This window comes from Plutella xylostella, chromosome Z, assembly GCF_932276165.1.
Source record: "Plutella xylostella chromosome Z, ilPluXylo3.1, whole genome shotgun sequence".
Classification (NCBI taxonomy): domain Eukaryota; kingdom Metazoa; phylum Arthropoda; class Insecta; order Lepidoptera; family Plutellidae; genus Plutella; species Plutella xylostella.
In genome coordinates this window covers 3,238,067-3,260,280 of record NC_064012.1, presented here as the reverse complement: position 1 = coordinate 3,260,280, position 22,214 = coordinate 3,238,067, and the positions used below count along the sequence as shown (strand labels likewise).

General features: G+C 36.4%; 1 protein-coding gene across 2 annotated transcripts in view; it reads left to right on the top strand.

Moving 5' to 3' along the window:
* Positions 1-22,214, top strand: part of LOC105392048 (inhibitory POU protein) — a 65,171-nt gene that overhangs the window by 29,751 nt on the left and 13,206 nt on the right. For both annotated transcript variants that reach the window (XM_011563635.3, XM_048632719.1), the window contains exons 2-3: positions 12,020-12,076; positions 18,425-18,592. In XM_011563635.3, coding sequence (XP_011561937.3) covers positions 12,020-12,076; positions 18,425-18,592 — 225 coding nt within the window. The remainder of the gene's footprint in view (positions 1-12,019; positions 12,077-18,424; positions 18,593-22,214) is intronic.

Here is a 22,214-nt window from a genome sequence, read left to right as displayed (position 1 = left end):
GTTATTCAGCGAAGTCGTTAAATGGGATATAGTATAGCAACTTTGTAATGTCTGGTTAGGATGAACATGACCAGACAAGAGTCAACAAAAAGACTATGTTACAAAGCTCTCATCGCACAAATTAACTAAACAATAACAATAAACGTACCTTGATATTGTTGTTCATATTTATCCAGTTTAAGCACATTTTTTGCTTTGAAACTATCCGCCGGCGGTGTAATAATAGGTAAATCCATGTTGTCACACTATTTTAACATAAATAACGCACTTTAAAGCTAATTTATTTGCAAAAAATAATAATACAAGTGCTGTTCATCTGAGTCAGCTGTTCGCTGTTAGACGCCATATTTGTTTTATTCACCACCTGACTGATTTTAAGTCCGCTAACTAGTTGGACGTTTTGTGACGCTTGTACAATCAACGTTCGGCCTAGTCATACAACTGAATAGCGTCATCCAATGAACGGGCTAACGGTTCAATCAAACAGGAGATTAAACCAGATGCCTGCGACATATATACTTTATGATACATTGAGGCTAAATCTAAGCAAAAAAGGCATGCTGTATGCTGGTCAATTGCTCAGTACCTAATGATCTCAGTAACCCGGTTCTCTTTGGACTATGACTTGTCACGGTAACCCGGTATAAAATGTAGTCTTCTATTATATTATATTATTATATTCTCTGTAGGGGTATGAGTACCTGCGCCTGAATGGATGGAAAACTTTATCAAAGAAACTTTGTCCTAAGGTATAAACTCTATTCCTAAGCTTGGACTATTTCTAACCATAAACTTTTCATCCTGGAGTTGGATTGTTGTTGGGTTCCCATTCACACAGTCATGTCATGCAGTGAACAAACCTTTCACCTTAAGAACGATGGTAGGTATTATATTGTTCTAAAATCCCAAAGAATACATCATTGGTCCCTACATGTCAGAAGCGGGATTTGAACCCGCAGTTCGGGTATGAAAAGCAAGCTCTTACGCGAATAAGCTACGACCGCTTTAAAAAAATATTGTTATTGTAAGGGATAAACCTACTATAGGATTTATCATATTTATCTAAAACATCATTAAGCCAACAATAATGGTCTAAACCAATACTCGCGGACGTTAAATCAGTTAAAGAACTTCGCTTTATTTACCCACATCTACGCCAAAACTTTTGTAATGCGACTGAAACGTCCCCAATAACGTAAACTTTCGCTACTATAGCCGCGCGGTACTATCACACAAGTAAACTTGCGGCAACCAAACGCATCGCTGCCTCTAAGGCAAATAAATATCAGCGAAAACCAACCGTGAGAAGCCTATATATACAGGGAAGTCGACAATTAAAACGTCTACTAAATAAATAGACGCGTATAAAGCCACGATACATTTCATAAGAGCAGGCAGACACAAAAACGCCGAGCGGGTGCTGTCACATCGATGTCAATCAATTTAAGCGTTTAATACGTGCCTTTAATAGTGTAGCGCAGGACTGCCACGCAGCATCTGATAGGCCACGCCCCCTTTATCGACCCGCCCCGCCCCCCTTTGCGCCGAATTCCACAAATGGCAGAAAGGTGTCCTTTTAACTAGAACCTTTGCCTCCGTCACTACCCGCTGCAGAAAAAAAAACATTGGCGCCGTTTGAATTTCGAACCTCGCATCGCATCTTGACCTTGGCTCTTGACCTTCACGGTCGATAGAATATGTTACCTCATTACAAGGGAAGGTTTATAAAAAATAAAAATATTCATCCTCTTTGTGCAAGCCACGCAAAGAGGTCAGTGATCGCCATCCATATTTAAAAAGTAGGTTGCGTAAAGAGCTAATAGCTAAATACAGTGCCACAAACTTATCTGTTCCGGTGACAGCTCACGTAAATGTGTAATATTTCTTCATTCTATTAGATTTTAAGTTTGCTAGTAGTGGTAATTCGCTCTTGTAGTTTCAATAAACCCATCTAATCTATATCAATATATAATTCATTAGTAAATAATGAGATATGGATCAATTTAGTTCGCTCTCACCGGAACAGATAAGTTTGTGGCACTGTACCTGAGGCAGAATGAGTCGTTTTTGTTGACAGCTGTCACCGGTGAGTTGTCAATGAGCCGTTTTCCTTGACAGCTGTCAGTTGAGCTTTTGGGTAAGCCGATAGATGGCGTGAAAACGCAGTTTACCAACTGTCAAAAATTACATAGAGAGCAAAGAGTACTAAACTCAGAATAAGAACTCACTAGTTGTGATTAAATGTCGGGTGGTAGCGCGAGCCATCCTTCCGAGGCTCAGACTGCATGTGGCTTGGGATAGTGCTAAGTATTCTGTGAATAGTTCTACCCGCGCCGTCACGTAGTGTTCTTTTCTCTATGCGCGCCGTTTGAACGGGTGCTGCGTGCGAGAACTGATTTTCTATTTTTATTTATTTATTTAGGGACCATGATCCATAGTCCTTAGGCATTATTACAGTATAGCAGTCACTATCTCAAAAGAGTCACTATCTCAAGTGCACTAACTCTACAGTATCAAGGGAGGAGGAGCAGATAGCTCAACTACAACTCAATTAATACAGGAGAAACACAAGGAAACTGAGAAAACTTGAAAAGAACGGCTGTACGCACAATCGCACTGAACGCTGAAGCAACAGTGACATCGACATCATAGAGAAAATAATACTACAATTCTACCTACCTACGTCACTTTCACATTTCGTTAGCCTCACAGAATAACATATTGTGATCTGAGTGTGTTCTGAGGGTTTGAAAGTTGGTACAACCCCAAACAACGCCATCTATTTCTCCAAAAAAGAACTTTTTTTTTTTTTTAACAAACGCCTCATAGATGGGCGGTATCGGTGTCAGAGGTCAGAGGAATATTGACAATTTAATTTTATTGTCGATAGAGTTAGAGTAGAAATTGGCTCACATGTCATTGTTTAGAGGTAAAAGTGATATTAAATAAAAGTAAAACGATAGTAGGTGGGTAGAGAAGAGAGATACCTACTAAATTGTGAATAAGGCTTCTTTTAAGTTTTTATTTATTTAGGTATTATTTATTATAACTTAACTTTCCTACTCAATTTCATACATACACGAAACATAATCATAGCGTTACATTCCATTTACCCAGGATCTTAAAGCCGCTACCAAGGCTAACTTCAGCAAAAAAAATATTGAAAAAAAAACATAACTTCTGTAAAAAACCTGATTAATCCTTTTTTTAAATCAACGCCAGGAGAATTATTGTCCTTTATGTTAAAAATTTCAGAACCTACCTTATAATACTTACCCCCTTATTCATAGAAAAGTTACAATACGTTTTAACTAATAAACTGTTTTGTCCCTCTCTGTCAAAGAACAAATTGTTCTTTGTTGGAGAGGGACAAAACAGTTTATTAGTTAAAACGTTTTGTAACTTCTCTATGAATAAGGGGGTTAGTATCTACCTACTAATAAACTGTTTTGTCCCTCTCTGTCAAATAACAAATTGTTCTTTGTCGCAGAGGGACAAAACAGTTTATTAGTTAAAACGTCTTGTAACTTTTCTATGAATAAGGGGGTTAGAGTTTATTTTAAAAAAAAGTCCGTTTCCGTAACCTGCTAAGTAAACACAGAATCTCGAAACAACACGTAAGTATATATGTTACTGTAAAAGCCCGAACAACGGTAAATCCTAAGATTTACGCGTAAAACCTAAGATTTACCAACTCTTAATGGTAAAAGCCCGAAAGATTTTGCGATTCGCACTTTTACCACTATTCACTTGGTAAATCTTAGGATTTACATTAAGGCACGGTAAATGTTGAAAAAGCCAGGTTATAACTTATAACCTCCGTAGTCGAACAAAGAGTCCGTAGTCGAGCGGGCTTCAGTGATCGTAACTGATCACTGAGGTTTAGCAACAACCAGCATGGTCAGCCATTGGATGGGTGACCGATTTCAAGTGGTTCTTTTCTGGATGCTTTCGTGCTTCGGACGGCACGTTAAGCCGTGGGTCCCGGTTGCTGTTTCGGCAGCAGTCGTTAAGCCTAGTCAGAGGCCTTCAGGCGGCTTGAAAACGTCTGACAGTCGGGTTGCCCACTTACCCGACAACTCGCTCAGCACAAGCTTGCTTGTGTTGGGGTCCACCAACCCGCACTATGCCAGCGTGGTGGACTAGATCGAAACCCTTCCTTCATTGGAAGGAGACCCGTGCCCCAGCAGTGGGGACGGGTCGGGATATTTCTGTACCTACTAATAAACGCCAATAATTAACAAAAAAAATATAATATCGATTCTGTTATGTTTTTGAGAAGACATTTTAATAGTTTTAATTTTAACTATTTAGGAAATAATTTAGAGGTGGATAATTATATATAATGAAAAAGTATATGATTATTACACATTGTTAAAATAATTATGTTGATTTAAAGGTTTTAAAATGACTGTTCATAAAAAATAATATAAATTCTGAAAGAAAATAATTTAAGTTTTTGATTGAAATAAATGAATAGGTAATAATTAATCTTTGTTTTATTCCCAAAACCAACTTTTACTAGGTGTCAGTGGTAAAACCTAGCATTTACCAAATTCTAATGGTAAAAGCCCGAAAAAAATGACCCATTTTCACAAATCCTTACATTTACCAACTCATGTTGGTAAATCCTAAGATTTACTGGTAAATCCTAGGATTTACCGTTGTTCGGGCTTTTACAGTAACATATACAACAAGAAAGTACAAAATAATTAACCAAGATTAGAACCTACTACCAGAAGATCCAGTTTAATATCAAGAAACACTTCTACCGTACTTACAATAACCGTTAACGTAACGATAACGACTATTGTTAATGCTCGTTACGGGCAAAAAGTAACGTATCAAGGGTGAATTTAAGCCTTATTTCTAAGCATCCAGGTTCATGTTTTCAGTGGCAAGCAAGTACATGGGGGTGATTTGAAACCAATACCCCTTTATAGGGTACTACCCGAAACCGTAACGGCTTTAGTTATAACTGTTATCCGTTACTGTTATTTTTCGCACTGATTGCGTTACGGGAGGGATGAACTTTCTTTATGATACTTTCGCTAATTTTCTTGCGATGTGCTTCAGGGACTTATATATTTTTTTCTACTAAACAAAATAACTACTATATTTTAAGCAGAGAGCTGTACAAAAAAAAAACAGTTGAGTAAAAAAAATACAGAAGAATATCTATAGTTTTCCCTTTTAACCTTTTCGGAGTTAGTTACTTGCGAAAGTAGTTCAGTACGAGCTAAACCACAGAGCAGGATTACATATACATAGGTAGATACATTGTATTGTGATACCCCTTAATATCTAACATCTAGTACATAGCTGATAAGTAACAACATCCTCTCACCGAAGTCTAGACGTCACACCATTGACTAAACAAACAGAAATCAACGTTTATCCTAAAAGATCTCAAGACACATTGGTTCTAGCTAGCTATGTACTTACTAACAATAGTGCAGCCACAATACGTTCTGTCAACATTCGGTTCAGTATGGCTCCATTGGATTAAAGATTCATGCAGCGATCAGAATACTAACTCAGCATAAGCGTGCGTATTATATGCCACCGTCATTGTCCGCTACTCAAACTGTATTGATTATGCAGCATGTCTGGGCAAACGTTGAAATGACTACGTTCTGGCTTTGACTGGGGCGTAGCGGAGATTATTAGCTAGTGGTAGCTAGCTTATTATTATACTGAATAGCTAGTTACTTTCGCTTTGTGCCTTAAAGCGTCACAATCGTTTGATTTGAATGTTTTTTGGTTATTCTAACAAGAAGTATGTTGTTTTTGAATTTAGTTAAGAAGTAGATAGTATTTACGTAACTTATTCAGCGATGAACATCACAAAACTCCTTAAAATTTAATGTACCTGCTTTCTTGCACGGTGATTAGAGCCTCTTATATGTACTTATAGAATTTCTGTTGCACAGGAAGAAGCTTAGACTTGTTATCTTCATAGCCTCGACTTAACAATTTTGACTGTAACATTGAATGATTATTACCTTTCATTACCAAATTTGGTGTCATTATAACGATTTTATTTGTGCTTCATAGCAACATGTTTATTTGAAACTCCACCAAACAATTCTTGACTAAATTAGCCGCGCCATCATGCCTCCCAACCCCTTTCAAATGTCAAATTAATACTTAGGGAAAATTTAGCAACTTCTGCTAAGCTCAAAGCCGATTTCGTCAAACGCCCTCCAAGCTACAAGTTCCATCTTTACCGTTTTCAAATACACCCCAATTATCAATTCTAAATCTTGAGCCCCAGACGGCTCTACATAGCGATCCCACTTCCCCCCTCCATTTTATATCTCCCCTCTTTAAGGCTCTCTCCGAAACATTAAATACAATATCTTTAAATTGCTCCTAAGTAGGTACCACCACCCTCATTGATTTTTTTACCCTCATTAACATAATCTATATATCTTTCTCACTCGGCCTTTAGTTAAATTTATATGCGTCTCTGTCTACGGCTGTTAAAAAGCCTCCTGAATTTAAGGGCCATTCTCCCATGATTTAAGTCAAGAAAGTACGAGTAAAGTCTGTATAATTGTGCTGAATCGCCTCCTAATTCTTTTTGAAAGTTAACGGTTTGGGGAGACAGGTGTTTCTGAGCGGTAATGCCCCAAGTTCAGTTTCAGCCGGTTTGTAAATGTTTCAAGTTTTAATTTAATTTTTTTCATGCATTTTTTTACTTTTTTGTTTCATTATTTAAAGAAGAAGACTAAAAAATAATAACAAACCCGCGAGTAATTAAAAAGTTCCAAGACACTGGAACTTTTTCCTGGCTTGTGAGTGTAGAAACCAAAGACAAACAATGTTGTTATCATAGGGATTGTTAAATCGCGCTGTTTTCTTATAATTATGTATTTATTTATCATTATAGTCTAAACTAAATGCAAAATAATAGTTTAGACGAAATTGTTAAAACTTATTAAATACATACTTTCAATATAAATAAAAGAGTTTCCCGGACACACAAAAATTTTAATTTATAACGCTGATAGCTAATACATACCTACGTAAGACCCAGTTTCTCACTTTAGTAACACAACCTAGCATGGACTTAAATCCTACTAAACGAGAATGCAGCCAAATACAAAGCTGAATTTCATACACAAGTACTGACACTATGTTTTACTTAAAATTTAAAATGAAGTGTGAAGTTCCCGCGCTATCCTAGCATAAATTAAGATATTCTACAGAAAAGGTGGTAAGTAACTAATCTGCTACAAATATGGTGTTAAATTAAAAAGCTTAAGGAGGTACAGTAACTGGATAACGGGAACTACATAAGTATACACAATATTTAATATACTTACTTAAGAATTTTACGTAACTTAAAAAAAACTTTATTTATAAATACTATTACCATAAACCCGCCTTAGACCAAAGTGAATATGAGAGCGATATGGCATCCACATATTTGAAAATTGGTAGACTAGTACATAGTTGACCGTAGCACTAGTTATTAACTCGTGCTTTCACCTAGAGCCGGATTTATTCACCACCCCTACAGCCTACAGTTGAAGATTATCACCAGTTCCACAGATCCAGTGCAGCGTAGACTGCCAATCCGCCGCTACCTACATGCAGTCATGCACATTAATTTAAAAGCATACGTCACAGTCACTATTGTACCACCAAAGCCTTACTCCCGTAGCGTGGCGGGGACAGGCAAAAGGGCCGAGTCCCTCCCCCCACCCTTATTTAGTCAGGCAATTTAACAGGAGGCAAAGGGCTGGTAATTATTTATTAAAATGACTACGCTGGGGCCCGCCAGATGTCACAGTAAGGACTATTTTCATATTCGGAAGGTATTTCGATTGTGATGATGCGTGCTATAGTTTGCAACGTTTTTAAAGATGTGATGAAAAATTTGGTTGAAACTTGAAATATGTGTGACGTGTACATACTGTGTGTCGCTAGAATGCAGCCCTGTAAAAATATTAGGGCGTCTTGCACAACAAAGTTAAATAAAATTAAATAGTTTGTCTCTTGTTCTGACAATATAATGATATGATATAATAGAGTGCGAATAAAAGACGACTATATTTTTAATGACCAATTGTTTGTTTTAACACTGGTAGGTACTAAGTGTTTAAATGTGTAAATTTTAGGTTTTTTGTAACTCTTAATTGAACCTGCACAGTGCATTTATAGATTGTGTGAACCTAAAAACCCATAGTAGACCAACGTGGCGGGGAATGGTCCAAAGGGAGGGGATTAGGAAGATTAGGAAGGGAGGGTTAAGGTGAGTATAGACTACAACATTTACTTGTAACAGAAGAACTAGCCGCTGTCTGATATGTTCTAGTTATTTTTAAACCAAAATGTGTTATTTATGTACTTTAAGATTAATGCATCCATCTGCTCTGTATGTTTCCTTAACAATAATAAAATAAATAAATAAATTAGTGTATCATCCTTTTACGAACCTTTGATTATGCTTATGCTTGTATTGTACCATTCGTAATAACGTTTACATTACACAGAAATGCTTGACAAAATGTTGTAGCTAGCCAGATACGGGAACCAAGATACTATAAAAATATAACAGAATTGCTAAGTAAGGTAAAGTAAACTAAACACTTAATAAGCTAAATAACTACTAATCTCATAATTAAAAACAAAGTCTACTTTAAATACATCGAGGTGATTAAAGCACCATAATCAAGTCTTTGTGTAATTAAAAAATTACCTATCGACGCATCCAGTATAGACCGTATTGGTTTCTTATAGGGGCTGTTATTGCTTGACAAAAGTTAAGTACACAGGCAATCGATCATTGTTTTTTTAATGAAACCGAAATTGCTCAAACGGTCTAGCACGGGTCGCAAGGCGTGCATGACAAGAACGCACTCGCTCACGACGCCACGCTATGTGAATGTTGAACGCGACGCAGAACATCTTGCGCCCCGTGCTAGGCCTTCAGGATTATTTAAATGCCTCAGTATTGGGAAAACGCTATCCAAAGTTATGTTTTTTTTTTCACTTGGTAGCGCGCCGGCTAGTCTTGCGTTTAACCTTAAGCAGAATAAAGTTACACCTGTATCGGATTATGAAATTAATCCTACAATACATAACTGAAATCGATTCACCCATATTATACCTAGGTACATATTATTATGTATACATAAGTCTACTCTTTGAATGTGCATTTACCCCATGCGCTGTATACCTAGCGGCACATAGGTACACTGAGTATAATTAGCATAATGACATAGTAGGTACTTGTAATTACTCCGACACTAATATGAAACGTTTGAAATGAAATGACTGAAATGATACGTTCGTTAATTGTCGGTGGTATGAGATGCTATTCTAAAGCTGGTTCCACATTTTCCTGTATCATAATTCCATTCTGTAGCCTCTCCGAGTGCCACAAAATGACTCCGCTACTGAATTTCGAAATTTCGCTGATTGTTATTAATAAAGTTTATTATGGCATAAAGTATATGCCTCACAAAACAGAGGAATTCCATACTTTCGAACTAACGTACATCGCAATCATAAACTTTATTAATAATAATCAGCAAAATTTCGTAGGTACTTCTAATTTCAGTAGTGGAGTACCACAAAATTTGTCACTAAATTTAAATGTACAGTTCCGTTCGAATAACTTGGTAGTTCTGAAGTTGTTGGCGGATGCACTTTTGTACCTTGCCAAACTAACCAACCGTTTATTAATTATTTCAAATAATGTCAGTTCGATTTCAGCCACCTTCAGAACTATTTAGTTGCTTGGACCGAACTGTGAGTCTTGTACAGGTTTGATAATTTGTCGAAAACTATATAAAATATTATGTTTTCTCGCATACAAACGGAAACTATCATGAAACTTTTGACAGATCGTATGCAAAAGGCAGAAGAAAACCTTTACTTTTTTCGTTTCCTGATGTTGCTAAACTCGCACTAGAGACTCTGCTGTACGTATGTTAAAACCCAAAATGATTTCTGGATAAACGACCTTTTCAATGGTTATGTTTTTTTTTATTTCATTTGAAATAGCAAAAAAGGTCTGATTTACGTGACTATGACTACAGACATTTTATAAATTCGACAATGATGTTGATTCTGAAGGCAGAAATTCTAATTTTAACGCTGTCAAACTAAAAAAATTGGGTTAGTCCCGCTATGGTATGGTCCCGGTATGGCACCCTCTTAAAATACCTATCAAAAAGTCCCGCTATGGTACCCTTCAGTTTTTGGTACTGTTGTAAAGTAGATCTAAAAGATGGGTACCATAGCGGGACTTTTTGATAGGTATTTTAAGAGGGTGCCATACCGGGACCATACCATAGCGGGACTAACCCAAAAATTTGCTAGCATAAAATGACATTTACGGAAACAATCATAGAGTCGAATTTTAAACAAAGAAATTAAGGGTTTGACATCGCTAAATTTAAAATTTCTGCCTTTAGAATCGATATCATTGTGCTACCTAATTTAAGAAAATTTAAAATTCGACAACCGCAATAGTCCGCTTTTCGCTACTGAATTTATTGTATGCTGAATCTATTCTGACACATATAACTATTTACATATGTATTTGTATGTCAATCTTTCATAGTGTAATTGAAGGCTGGCGACTAATTGTAAAATGAAATTACCAATACAATACAATCTGGAACTCGAATAATTACCAGCTATGTTTAGTAAGAAACAATGGATGAATCGCTATGACGTATAATTTAGTTCAGTAATTGCTACTAATAGCATCTAGTGACCTAAATACACACTCACTAGCAACACATGAGTGATTACCTGAATTTATAGATATATCATCAAGAATTTTCAAAATAATGGAATCTGAAGTCTGTTTTTTTAATGTCTGATACTAAATTGTCAGATTCTGAACGGTTCATCAACAGTCGATGGTCCCGCCAATATAACGATACCTACATCTCTCAATTGCGACTTTACTTGAAGAAGAAAACTTAATTTCATCGTTTATCCGTGATAAAATATAAAGCGATTGTGTTCTCTCGATTATTACAAGTATTAAAGAATGTGGCAGAAGCTCACCTTGATAATAATATATCATTTCGTTGTTGTCTTGATTAAAACATTCAAAAATATTCATGTCATATGTTTCAATGGTAAGCATACATCAAACGCAACCATTAATTCCACGTTACGGTTAAAGCGCTTTACCAGACGCAAGGTTATTTATCCAGTCATTAGACTCACTGAAACTTTAAGTAACGATAGGGGGCGGGACTGGCGTGTAGTTTTTTTACCACATTTCTCCGGTATCATAGTTTACTTCAAAATATGCATCGTGGCTACTGCTGCAGTTGAGGCAGAGTTCTTGTGCAGTGCTCACCAACAAAATGCAAAACATGTTAGGAGAAAACCAGGCAAACAATTTTCTAAATATTCACTTTGAGTTAACAACAATTGTTTATTAGCGTACTAATAAAAATGTTTTCTAATTCCATAGATTGCTTACGATCCCGACCGACGGTACCTGGTCGTTTCGCCCGTACGTAATATAAATACAATACGCGCGTTTTCATGATCAATTTAAAAGTAAAAATACTAATTTATTTAACTAAATATAACATTTCTAACAACGCATTCAGATGGAGATGTTAGAGAGCATGGGGGAGGGTGAGCGGGCGCGTCCGGTGCCTCCGATATATTTGTTGAAATCCACGTATCCCGTGCATTCGGTGCCTGAGCAGCCATAGCAGGTACATAACCATATGAATATTCATACGAGTCCGTTAAGCTGTGCTTTTGTCTGACAGCCGTACAGAGAATAAGGCCGTCAGGTTTGACGGTCCGGCGTGCGGCTGCGGCTGTTGGCGTCGATCGATACCGGACGAACCGGACGTAAATTCACAAACGGAAGTTGAGGTCAAACGGAAGAGTAAAATCTCGAACCGTATTTTCTGTTTTTAAAGCGTAACAAACGGCATTTATGATTTTTCAACAAATAGGTACTTGAATAACAGTCGTTGATGGAAACAATAATTATAAATTCCTTTCCTGTTCGTTTCAGAGTCGGATACTGGAGGATGCTTCACTTATGTGCAATTCATGGTCACCTCGACATAATGTAAGTTTATACTTATTTTATAGTTTATACTAGGCAGTTACTATTTTGTATGGAACAACACCACAGTTACTGGCAGCACACATTTTAAGCATGGCGAATTCAGTTTCTAGCGAAATATCTTTGCAATGCAAAGATATAATTTTTATTTTTATGCATGTTTGTGAAGTATTTTTTAATGTATTGATTTACACTAAATTTATTATATTCGCAGTATACTTTATAAAGTGGCATCGCTTTTATGAAGGTATAAAGTAAGTAGGTAATTCTGTTATGAATAATATAAGTAAAAATTTACAAACGAAACATCGATATTCACATTGTGGTAGAAAAACCCTTTTATTTTACATCGCTCCGGACTGAAGCCTTTCATTTATAATTCAAGATTACTCTAACAATAAGATTGAACAACTATCGTGTTACGAGTATGTATGCCTATACTTGTAAACAAGTTCCTACCATGCTGCTATTACTTACTGTGAGTAATCTAACTATAACTAAATAATCTAACCATATTTTCCATGACTTTTACTGCACTTCTCCAAAATCATGATGGGTGTTTTTCCATCGCCATATTCAAGTAAAACTGCTTTTTAGTAGTTTCACATTTATTTGACGTTGAATGGCGAAGTGGTTATAGTGGCCCTGACTGCTATGCCGAAGTTCCCGGGTTCAATTCCCGCCTGGGGCGGATATTTGTTTGAAGACAGTTGTATCTATTGTATTGGTGTAGATATATAAGCTGTCCGATACTCATATCACAGGCTCAGCCTATGTTGAGATGTCCCCACATATTATATTATATTTTATTATATATTTGTAAAAACACATATTTTTAAAGGATTAAAACTTATTAATGAGCTATTCATACAATTAGTTTCATATTTTGATTTAATCCATCTAAGTTAATAAGAAAATACAAGTACACTTTAGACGTAGTTAAGGAAAAATCTGATGAAAATTATGTATTAGATTGTCAAAGTCTTTCAAAAACCCTATTCGATTCCAAGTTACGTAACCGAAATATGAGAAAAAAAACTTATTACGAATTCTGAAAAACTCTCTATATGCTAGCTCCAACATATCGTGATATTTTACCGGCCACTGCGAGGTAGAAAACCTGTTATTTTCCCCTAAACTCAATTACAAGCAAACCACCTGACATATCACGAAAGTTATAAAGGCTATACTTTTTCGTCGTACACCGCCACATATAGATCTAATTCGTTGACAGGCCGAGTCAACAAAATATAAGAAAAGTAATCTGGCAACAATTTGTTGTTTCAGCTTTTTATATATTGTAAAAAGAAATAAGATCAAATTCGTTTTATACATACCTAACTACTTTAAAAAATATACCTAGACATAGGTTTTGAAATAAAATATGTACCTACTTGTCTTTTCAAAAATGTTCAATTAAAACTTACCATATACAATTAATTTATCTTATATTATCACATATATCGCATTAATATTATCTTGCCATCAAAATTCATTCATTAGTTTCATTAATATTATGACAGATTAATAACTTATTTTATATTATCTTGCCATCAAAATTCATTCATTAGTTTCATTAATATTATCACAGATTAATAACTTATTTTGCTACTCGACGTCTGCATCCATCATAAAGGATACTTACTAGATTTACAAAACACTGCCTATCGTTTTTAATGTATCGACCGACATTTGAAAAATTAAATTTCAAGGTTGGTATTAACAATTTAAATTTAGCTTCTAGTATCTTACAATAAGTGACCGGGTTTTGTTTACACCACGAAAACATTAAATTAAGTTGCCATTTCACCTACACAATCATTGTATGGGTCATGCCATTTATGTCAATATAACTAGTTATTAGTTTGAAACTTACTACTATGTGGGAACTGTGGGGCTGTGCAGGTGGCATCATTAAAATAGAACGGGGTGGAAACACACCTAACTATATATTAACATTGTCAAAGGCTAATTCCAACTCTGTAGCCACAAAAAATCTGTCATAATAATATGTGGGGCCACATGATATGACCATCCGACCCCAAGCTAGGCAGAGCAACTTACGGTTGATTAATCAAGGGGACCTAATTAAAGAAAAAGCTAGGAAGAAGATGAAAATCTTACGATTTATTTATACAGTACCTACCTACTATGTAGTATTTTTTAAAATTATTTCATTCTTACGTTTTATTAATACAGTACCTACCATATCGATTTTCGTTTAATTATTTCATTATACTCTTAACAACATAAGACAACAATCAGTTGCTAAATACCGAGATGTAATGATGATGCTTCATAATTATTCCGCATTATATCTGTCCCTATGTGTAGTCACGATTTAACGGCAATGCATTATCTAATGCTGCGTATCGTGTGACACAAAGGATCACCGGATCAGAGTGGCTAGGGAGCCGTAATGCTGGCTTCATTCCCGTCATACGGTGATGGAGGGATTGTCGGCGTACCTACTATGAATACGGGGCATCTGAGCAAATTGTCAATAACTGTGTTGAAGAAAAAGTGTGAGTTGTGCGCATTTTATTAAATAAAATATTTGTTGCAACAAAATCTTCAACATTGATGATAAGCTAATTTTAATAGGTTCAAAGGCAAAATAAGAGTTTATGTCCGATAACCTGAACCTCAGTATGTTTGTTTTCAGCATCAAAAACGGGCCAATTCCATTATTTTGGACATCTTTTGTTTAAAAATTTGATAAGGTATTTTACATAATATCTTCAATTAAAAATTGAAGGTAATCAGTTAATTCTAAATATCCAACTCACTTCCGTAATTTTTTCATAGCTCATACCATCGGTGACCGAGCTAACCCCCCGCGTGCGCCACGGTAACAATTTTACGCTTTTTGATCGCACAAGTGTTGCATTGTCGCATGTAGAGCTCCGGAGGGTTGTCTAATTGTTTGATTCGTAAATTGAATAAGGATTTAGATGACACGGCGCGTGTTGCCGAAGTGGTACTACATTCGGATGCGCGAGGGTACACGAGTGATGGAATTGTGCGAGCAATCTCTTTTATTGGACTGTACAAATTGAAATTTGAGGAGATCTAAAAATATTTTTTTTGTATCTTTAGTCTTTGGTCCGCTAAAACAAAGTTTTATTGAGAGTTGGACAAAATTATAAATTGCATTTTATTTGAAAGTTTCAGTGAACGCGTTGATGTCTTTTGTATAGAAAATTAAAAACATTAAATTAAAGTAAAGAAATATTTTAGTAAATAAAAAGAATGGGCATAACTAAACTGACTAGCTTGATAGACTTAACTAAACTGACTAGCTTGTACGCTAAAATCTATTTGCAAAAACAATCAATTTCACATAACTGTTAACTCCTGCTTAAACGTTTGAAAGCTAAACGAGGCATAACGAAATAATTCGTGAACAATGAAACAAATTCATCGCGCGCCCTCCCGCGCCGTCAGAGGTAAACAAATTATGGCATACATACATCTCGCATTAACCCTCCACTGCAGATCGATCTTGTAACGAAACAATTAAACTAATGGGGTGGGTCTCACAGGCCCCCGTTTGAAACGAACGTGTTATACGCGTGGCATAAGGAAAAATAAGTACAGGTCTAGTGAATTACGTTGAGATGATTAAGATCTTTTTTCGTACAGTTTTGAAAAAATCTTAGTCAGTAAAGCACAAAATCTTAATATTAGCCGTTGCTAGGTCAAGTAAAATAACAAAAAATATCTAGCTCCGTAATGAGTGTGGTTACCGTAGCCAAATAAGTATTATGTGGCTGGATTTAGGTACTCTCCAATATAACTACTACAAGTACGTTTTTTATTTATAATCTTAAGTCAAGTATCCGACACAATACTGTTCAAAATTTCAAACCTTTTTATAAATAAGACCTAATCACTCAAACTCAAACCTAAAACGACATCATAAATAGCGAATAATTATTTTATCCCGACATTCATTAATACGGAAAACACCCAAAATGATAATGGAATTGAAACAAATGATTACATACTGTAAATTACTTCATATTACCCCAAGCCGTGGGGCTACTTACAATTATTCATCTGAGGGTTCTAAGGGTTCAAATTACAATCCTCGTGGCTCCCAGTTAACGATAAAGAGAAAACTTTTGTTCCCACGTTCGATTCAAATTTCGAAACCCGTATTTTTTCGTTTACTCCCGAGACTTGAGATCGAGTAAATTAATTTATCTACTGATCTTTTATGGCCCTTACGCTTTGAAGGGTTAATTTTTGTAACGTCATCTTTCTGCCAGCAACACGTGACTACTATCACGGTATCATGTTCAAATATTTTCTTCACAGTAGTTCGTAAAACATGCTACACCGTTATCCTCAGAACGAACTATCGTTTTTTTAATGTACACTAAGCGACAAAAAAAAACGCTTTTGAAAAATCTGCAAAGTAAGAATCTTATCATTGTCTGTTGATAATTATATTTATTAAAGAAAGATGCTTACCGAAAATGTATGTAAAATAAAGTTGAAAGACGGAAGCTTCGCGATTTGCAAATTTTTTAGTACTCTATTTGCTAATTTAACTTTTTTATACATTACAACATACAGGTTTTGATGACTCTGACTGAATGACTGAAGTACCTAAATTATTTTATTATTAATGTCTTAATTATATGTCTTACCTATATTTTTTCGAAAATGCAATAATAGGTCTATGCATGTACATGAAGTAATTGTGCTTCATTAAATAAAAAATACCCTTGAATACTCAAAAACAATTCCTAACCCGTTTACGCAAAACAAAACTTGAGCACAACAAATTAATTCTACCCTCACCTGCAGGGAAATTTCAATTTGCTTGCCCTTTGCGTTCCAGGCCGGGCATGAAGGCCGGACGGCCGCAACTAAATCGAAAGGCGAACTATCCTCTCACAGGCGGCCGGTGCTATAAAATAGCCTGTTTTTGTAGTCAACCAGCGACCCCGCCATTTGTCGGCCGCCGGACGAACTAAAAGACTTGGCGGGCTGCAACCACTCATAAATAATTTAAACTAATCCGGAAAAACCCTGTTCGCGGGCTACGGTTGGGAGCCCATGACTATTTGATGTGTCGGACGGATCGCTTCTACGAATTAGTCGCGAGCGGCAACTACGAAAAGCGTTTTAGCGCTTTTGAGACGCGATATGAAATTTCCTGCCCGGCCAAGGCGGCGCTGAAAGCGGCATGACTGAATATTAAATCCCTTTCAGCCATATTATAAGGGCCGCTAAAAACATATGAAGCACGATACGGCTCGGCTGATTGTTCGGAAGGTCTTAAAAATTCATCGGCCTCGGCGTGTCGAAAGGCTAACAGATTTCATGAGCCATTATTAAGTAGCTATCCTAATGCAGGCTCTAACTACTCGGAACTCGGCTCGCTCTAATTTGTTGGATTTCATTCTTGTCGTGTCTTACAATAAATGATATTGGCACTCACTTTCACCGATCGGTTTTCAGAGCGCGTAAATAATGTAGCTCACTGCCGTGGGAAGGCAGGCTCTCCGCATTAACTTTTGCACTATCGCCATTTTAAGGCATCTTGTAAAGTCTGTAAAGTCTGTTTAAGTTTAACCTGAATTTCGTTTGAAAGCGACACTAATAGAACTATTAAGTAGGTAGTTAAATTTTCACAGCAGTTGCATTTAAGTGCCTATTAATTATATTGATTTTACTGGCAACAAATTATACGCCGCACTTGTATTCTATATTCAAGGGTGACGTTGTATGTATGATTGCTTTATATTTTATTCAATATAGCTTTGTAGAGTCGCATAAAGACAGAGCACTTACTGTGTAAGTTACACTTACATTTCATTTTCTACGGCACAAAACAGTAAAAAATTCACAGTGAACAATACACAGCAGACACCGCTGCACGGGTGCGTTATAGACGTGGACAAACATGCGTATCTTTACGATGCGACTGGTTTGACGCGCGCTCCACCAATCACAGTGCCGTATTTATCGCAACGTTCATCTACGTCGATAACAGCTTGCAGCCACTCTGTGTTCCACTCTAGATGACGAAAAACTAAGTTTCGGAGAGCTCTATCTCCACGACTCTATCTCGTTGTATTACGCTGATTGCACGACAGCCCCCGTTCGTTAATTTTTCGTCAGTATAGAGAGTAACCCCTTTATTCATAGAAAAGTTTAAGGGACGTTTTAGCTATTGAACTGTTTTGTTCCTCTCTAACTCAGAATCAATGGTTCTTTGACAGAGAGGGACGAAACAGTTCAATAGCTAAAACGTCCTATAACTTTTCTACGAATAAGGGGGTAACACTCCAGGCCTCGAATTCAAATCATTTAACGTAGTCGGGTTACCCGCAGGGGGACATCTTCAACATAAACGACGGGCTGCTGAGCAGAGCGGAGGTGCTGGCGTCAGTGGAGGCCAGCAAGCACCAGAGCCCGCAGCCGGGGCCCGCGCTGCCGCAGCTCAAGCACGACATGGTGTACCACCACCCGCCTCCGAGCCACAACGCCAGGCCGCACCAGGTACTTTAGGGATATCACTCTTGCTAACGAAAAAAACCGCTACTTTTATGAGATCACTCTAGGTTAAAAAGCCGACCAAGTGCGAGTTAGACTCGCGCACTGACGGTTCCGTACAAGTCTACTTACCTGAGATAGTTTTCCATTTAATTTATCATTATGTACCCATGATTTTTTTCATATTTTTTTAACCAACCATTTAGCCAGTAGTTTTGTTACACTTAAGTGTAACAAAAATTAGCATTAGTACCATAGAAGACCTTTAGTACCTAATTAAATGTAAATCCCATTCTCACCAGCATTGGCAATGTGACAAAAATAGCCGTTATACGACAAAGAAAGTGCTAAGTCGTCTGCATTATTCATGCACTACTCAGAACTGGTTGACTGGGATATCCCGAGTCGGTATTCGAGGCATAACCTACAAATTAGACTGTGGACCGTTAATGCGGATAATCTTAGCTCTACGCGGTTACTCTAGCTTTACAAAGAACTAACGAACAAGACTTTAACCTTTTACTTCAGTCGGAAAATTCATGTCAGAATCGTCGTTTTGAAATTCGTTTTCAGAAATGTTCTTAACCTTTATCATCGTTATAATTGTAGGTATATTATAATTTTATAAAACTTTCTCCTAATTCGTGTACAAGGTACAAACACGCTACAAAAGTACAAAACTCCCCCTACTCTTCATAAAAGAAAATATTATCAAAACGGGAACCCCAACGAACCATTCGAAAGTATACAACTCTAGCAAATCATATCAATCGAATTTAACTCGAATAAAACTAAAGTGTATCGTCCTATAACATCACCAATATCTTCCCGTCGCAGGGAACTTCAATAAATAATAATAATAATATAATATTACATAAATTTGACTTTTACATGGAAATCTTCAACTCCTCGCTTCGATGCGACTAGTGATGTCTGTAGTATCGATGCACTTTGTGTTTCAGTCTTTTGACTGATCTGTAAAAGATGAACGCAGTTCTTATTTAAGCATACTGTATGTACTTTAAAACACATAGGTTTTTGCAAGTGGCTTACTAAGCCGAAAGGACGTGACTCAGGGTGACAGTCTGAACTACTTTTTTTCTACGACTTTCGGTAGTACTACTACTTGCCAAAAAAAAACACTACAGGTTGTATTTTATTTTATAAAAAGTATTGAAATACTGTTTTTCTTAACACCTTAAACTCAACTAGTACGCAAACCGCTCACTCTGGCGAAGATTCGATCCGCTCTATTCGGAATGTGTTTTCGCGCGACGGACGATATATTGGGAGCATTTTTACGAAGGTACTGGGGTTGGGTTCAGTCCCAAGAGAATTAGTCTTATCTAGAGGGTAGAAACTCTAGTGGCAACTGGAACTAGAAAATATTGAGCCTGTAAAGGAGGTAATATTATGCATTGTTGTAGTTAATGGAGACCAAAGAATAGGAAGGTTGTGGTGAAATACATTAGGTTCTTGCAGAAGTGAGATGGAAGGGGTGCCGTTTCATATTATATCTTATACTTACCTAAGGGAATGTCCATAGTCCTACTTTCTGAATGCTAAGGCTATATTACACAGTTGTGATATTTTACTTGGTTTGGACTCCCACTTAGCTTTCCTTATCGACATCCAACTATTCTTCCACTAAAGTTCCAACGTAGTTTCGATAAAAGTCCATAATAGATATTTCGGTAAAAGCTTTCTCTATACTTCACACATTCGTCGAAAAAGCACATTCATAGTTCAACTTAAAAATACTACAAAACATTGTTTTAATCCAGATGGAAATGTGCGAATAGGCAACAGTTTTGTATTACTTTTTCAACTTCTACATATTTAATGGTGCACTCACAAAACTGACGGAATCAATTTTAATGGACAATGTCAGCATTTTATTTTCTCACTTCAATATTTTCAGGGCCAGCGAAATGCATAGGCGGATTTTATAAAGTAACTTTTCGTGTAACTTTGATCTGGATTGTAGCTGTGCAAATTAACGTAACTACTTACTTAAATCATTTTAGTCTACTACTAATAGGTACTAGTAAAGTCCTACTGATCAAAGTAATATTTGCAATTTGTCACCGTAAAAATCTCAAATTAAGAGTTTACCCAGAGTTAAGGTTAATAATATTAAATAAGATAATAACCACCTAAAGTTAGCGGAAATATCTGTTAAAACATATTGTTAATAAATTCTAAGCTGCCAACTCTACCCACATAACACGTGACACGGAGTCCCAACTACTCGTATTGTCGGCTTGTTGGTAACTCCGCGATTTCCGAAGAACCCTCTTTGAGTTTTCTTTAATGTCTTGTTTTATTGCGTACGGAACCCAAATACGCCGTGTTACTACTATTTTGGGGCCGCTTCACTTGTTCGTAATCGGTAAATATGGGCTGAGGGGAGGCTGGGCGGTTTTTTTATTTTATTTTATTTCGTTTGTTAAGACGAAAATTTGATTAAGTATCGTATGGTATTGGTTTCTGAAGGGACGGAATGATTTGAAATAAATTTGTAGGTTTAGAACGTACTTGGTACACATTTAAGTTGGTGCTATGATTATTATGCTTCTTAACATTTTAGTTAACAATAGAACTGGAATATACTGACCATAAAATAATTAAAATTATATTTAAAAGACAGGTAATGGCTATAGGCTTTTTTATTGCTCACCTGCATCAATATCCATATGGCCGCTCAATGCTAATCGGAAACACCAATATCATTACGAGTAGTAGCGGCACTTCACAATCTTTGACAGACAGACAGACAGCGAACAAGTGAATCCCCCTTTCGAAGCCAACCCCATTTCGCCGTGAGCTCTAAAACTGCGCAACTATCAGTACACTAGGGAGCGTATATAATAATACAGTCGTTTTTTATACCCACTAGTACATTTACTGTCCCGACAATTGTAGCAACTCCCATATGGGACCTATGTTTGCATGAAATGAATATAGACACGGCATAAAGCCTGTTTAATGCTTAAATAAAATTTAGGATAATAGGTCAAAACTTTCTAAGGCCTTACCATGCCAGCTGATAAATGTGTCAAATATTGATTTAAACACCCATAAAACTAGTTAATTGCTAATAGTTACACAGTTTTTTTCTATTACCAGCTTCTGTGGGTTTGATCATAAAGTGATTACATTATCGGTGCAGTTTTACTACCCGTACCTCCGGACTTCTGTTTAATTGCTACTGATAGTTGGTTTGATTATAGCCCCAAAGGTTATTTTTATGTTATCTATGTCAATTTTATATTATGTCAATTTTATATAATTCTCGTGAAGCAGTGTTAGTCAACCTACTGCAACTAAATGCTAATAAAAAAAAATGTTGCCGCAATTGATTGATAAGTAGTGGTTTTTATAAAATTGAGCCAGTAAAATTATTTATTTTGTAAGTCATTCATAATAGTTATGTACTCGTAGTTAGTTATTCATAATAAAATTTACAGTTGCCCAACAAGTTTATGAAAATCACATTAGTACAAAACATTAATACCATATAGGTACTTACCATAAAAACACCACTTACTCATCATTTTATTAACCTACAGATTATACGAACACCGAAAGATGGCACTCAGAACATCAAAGGTACCGACTGACCCCT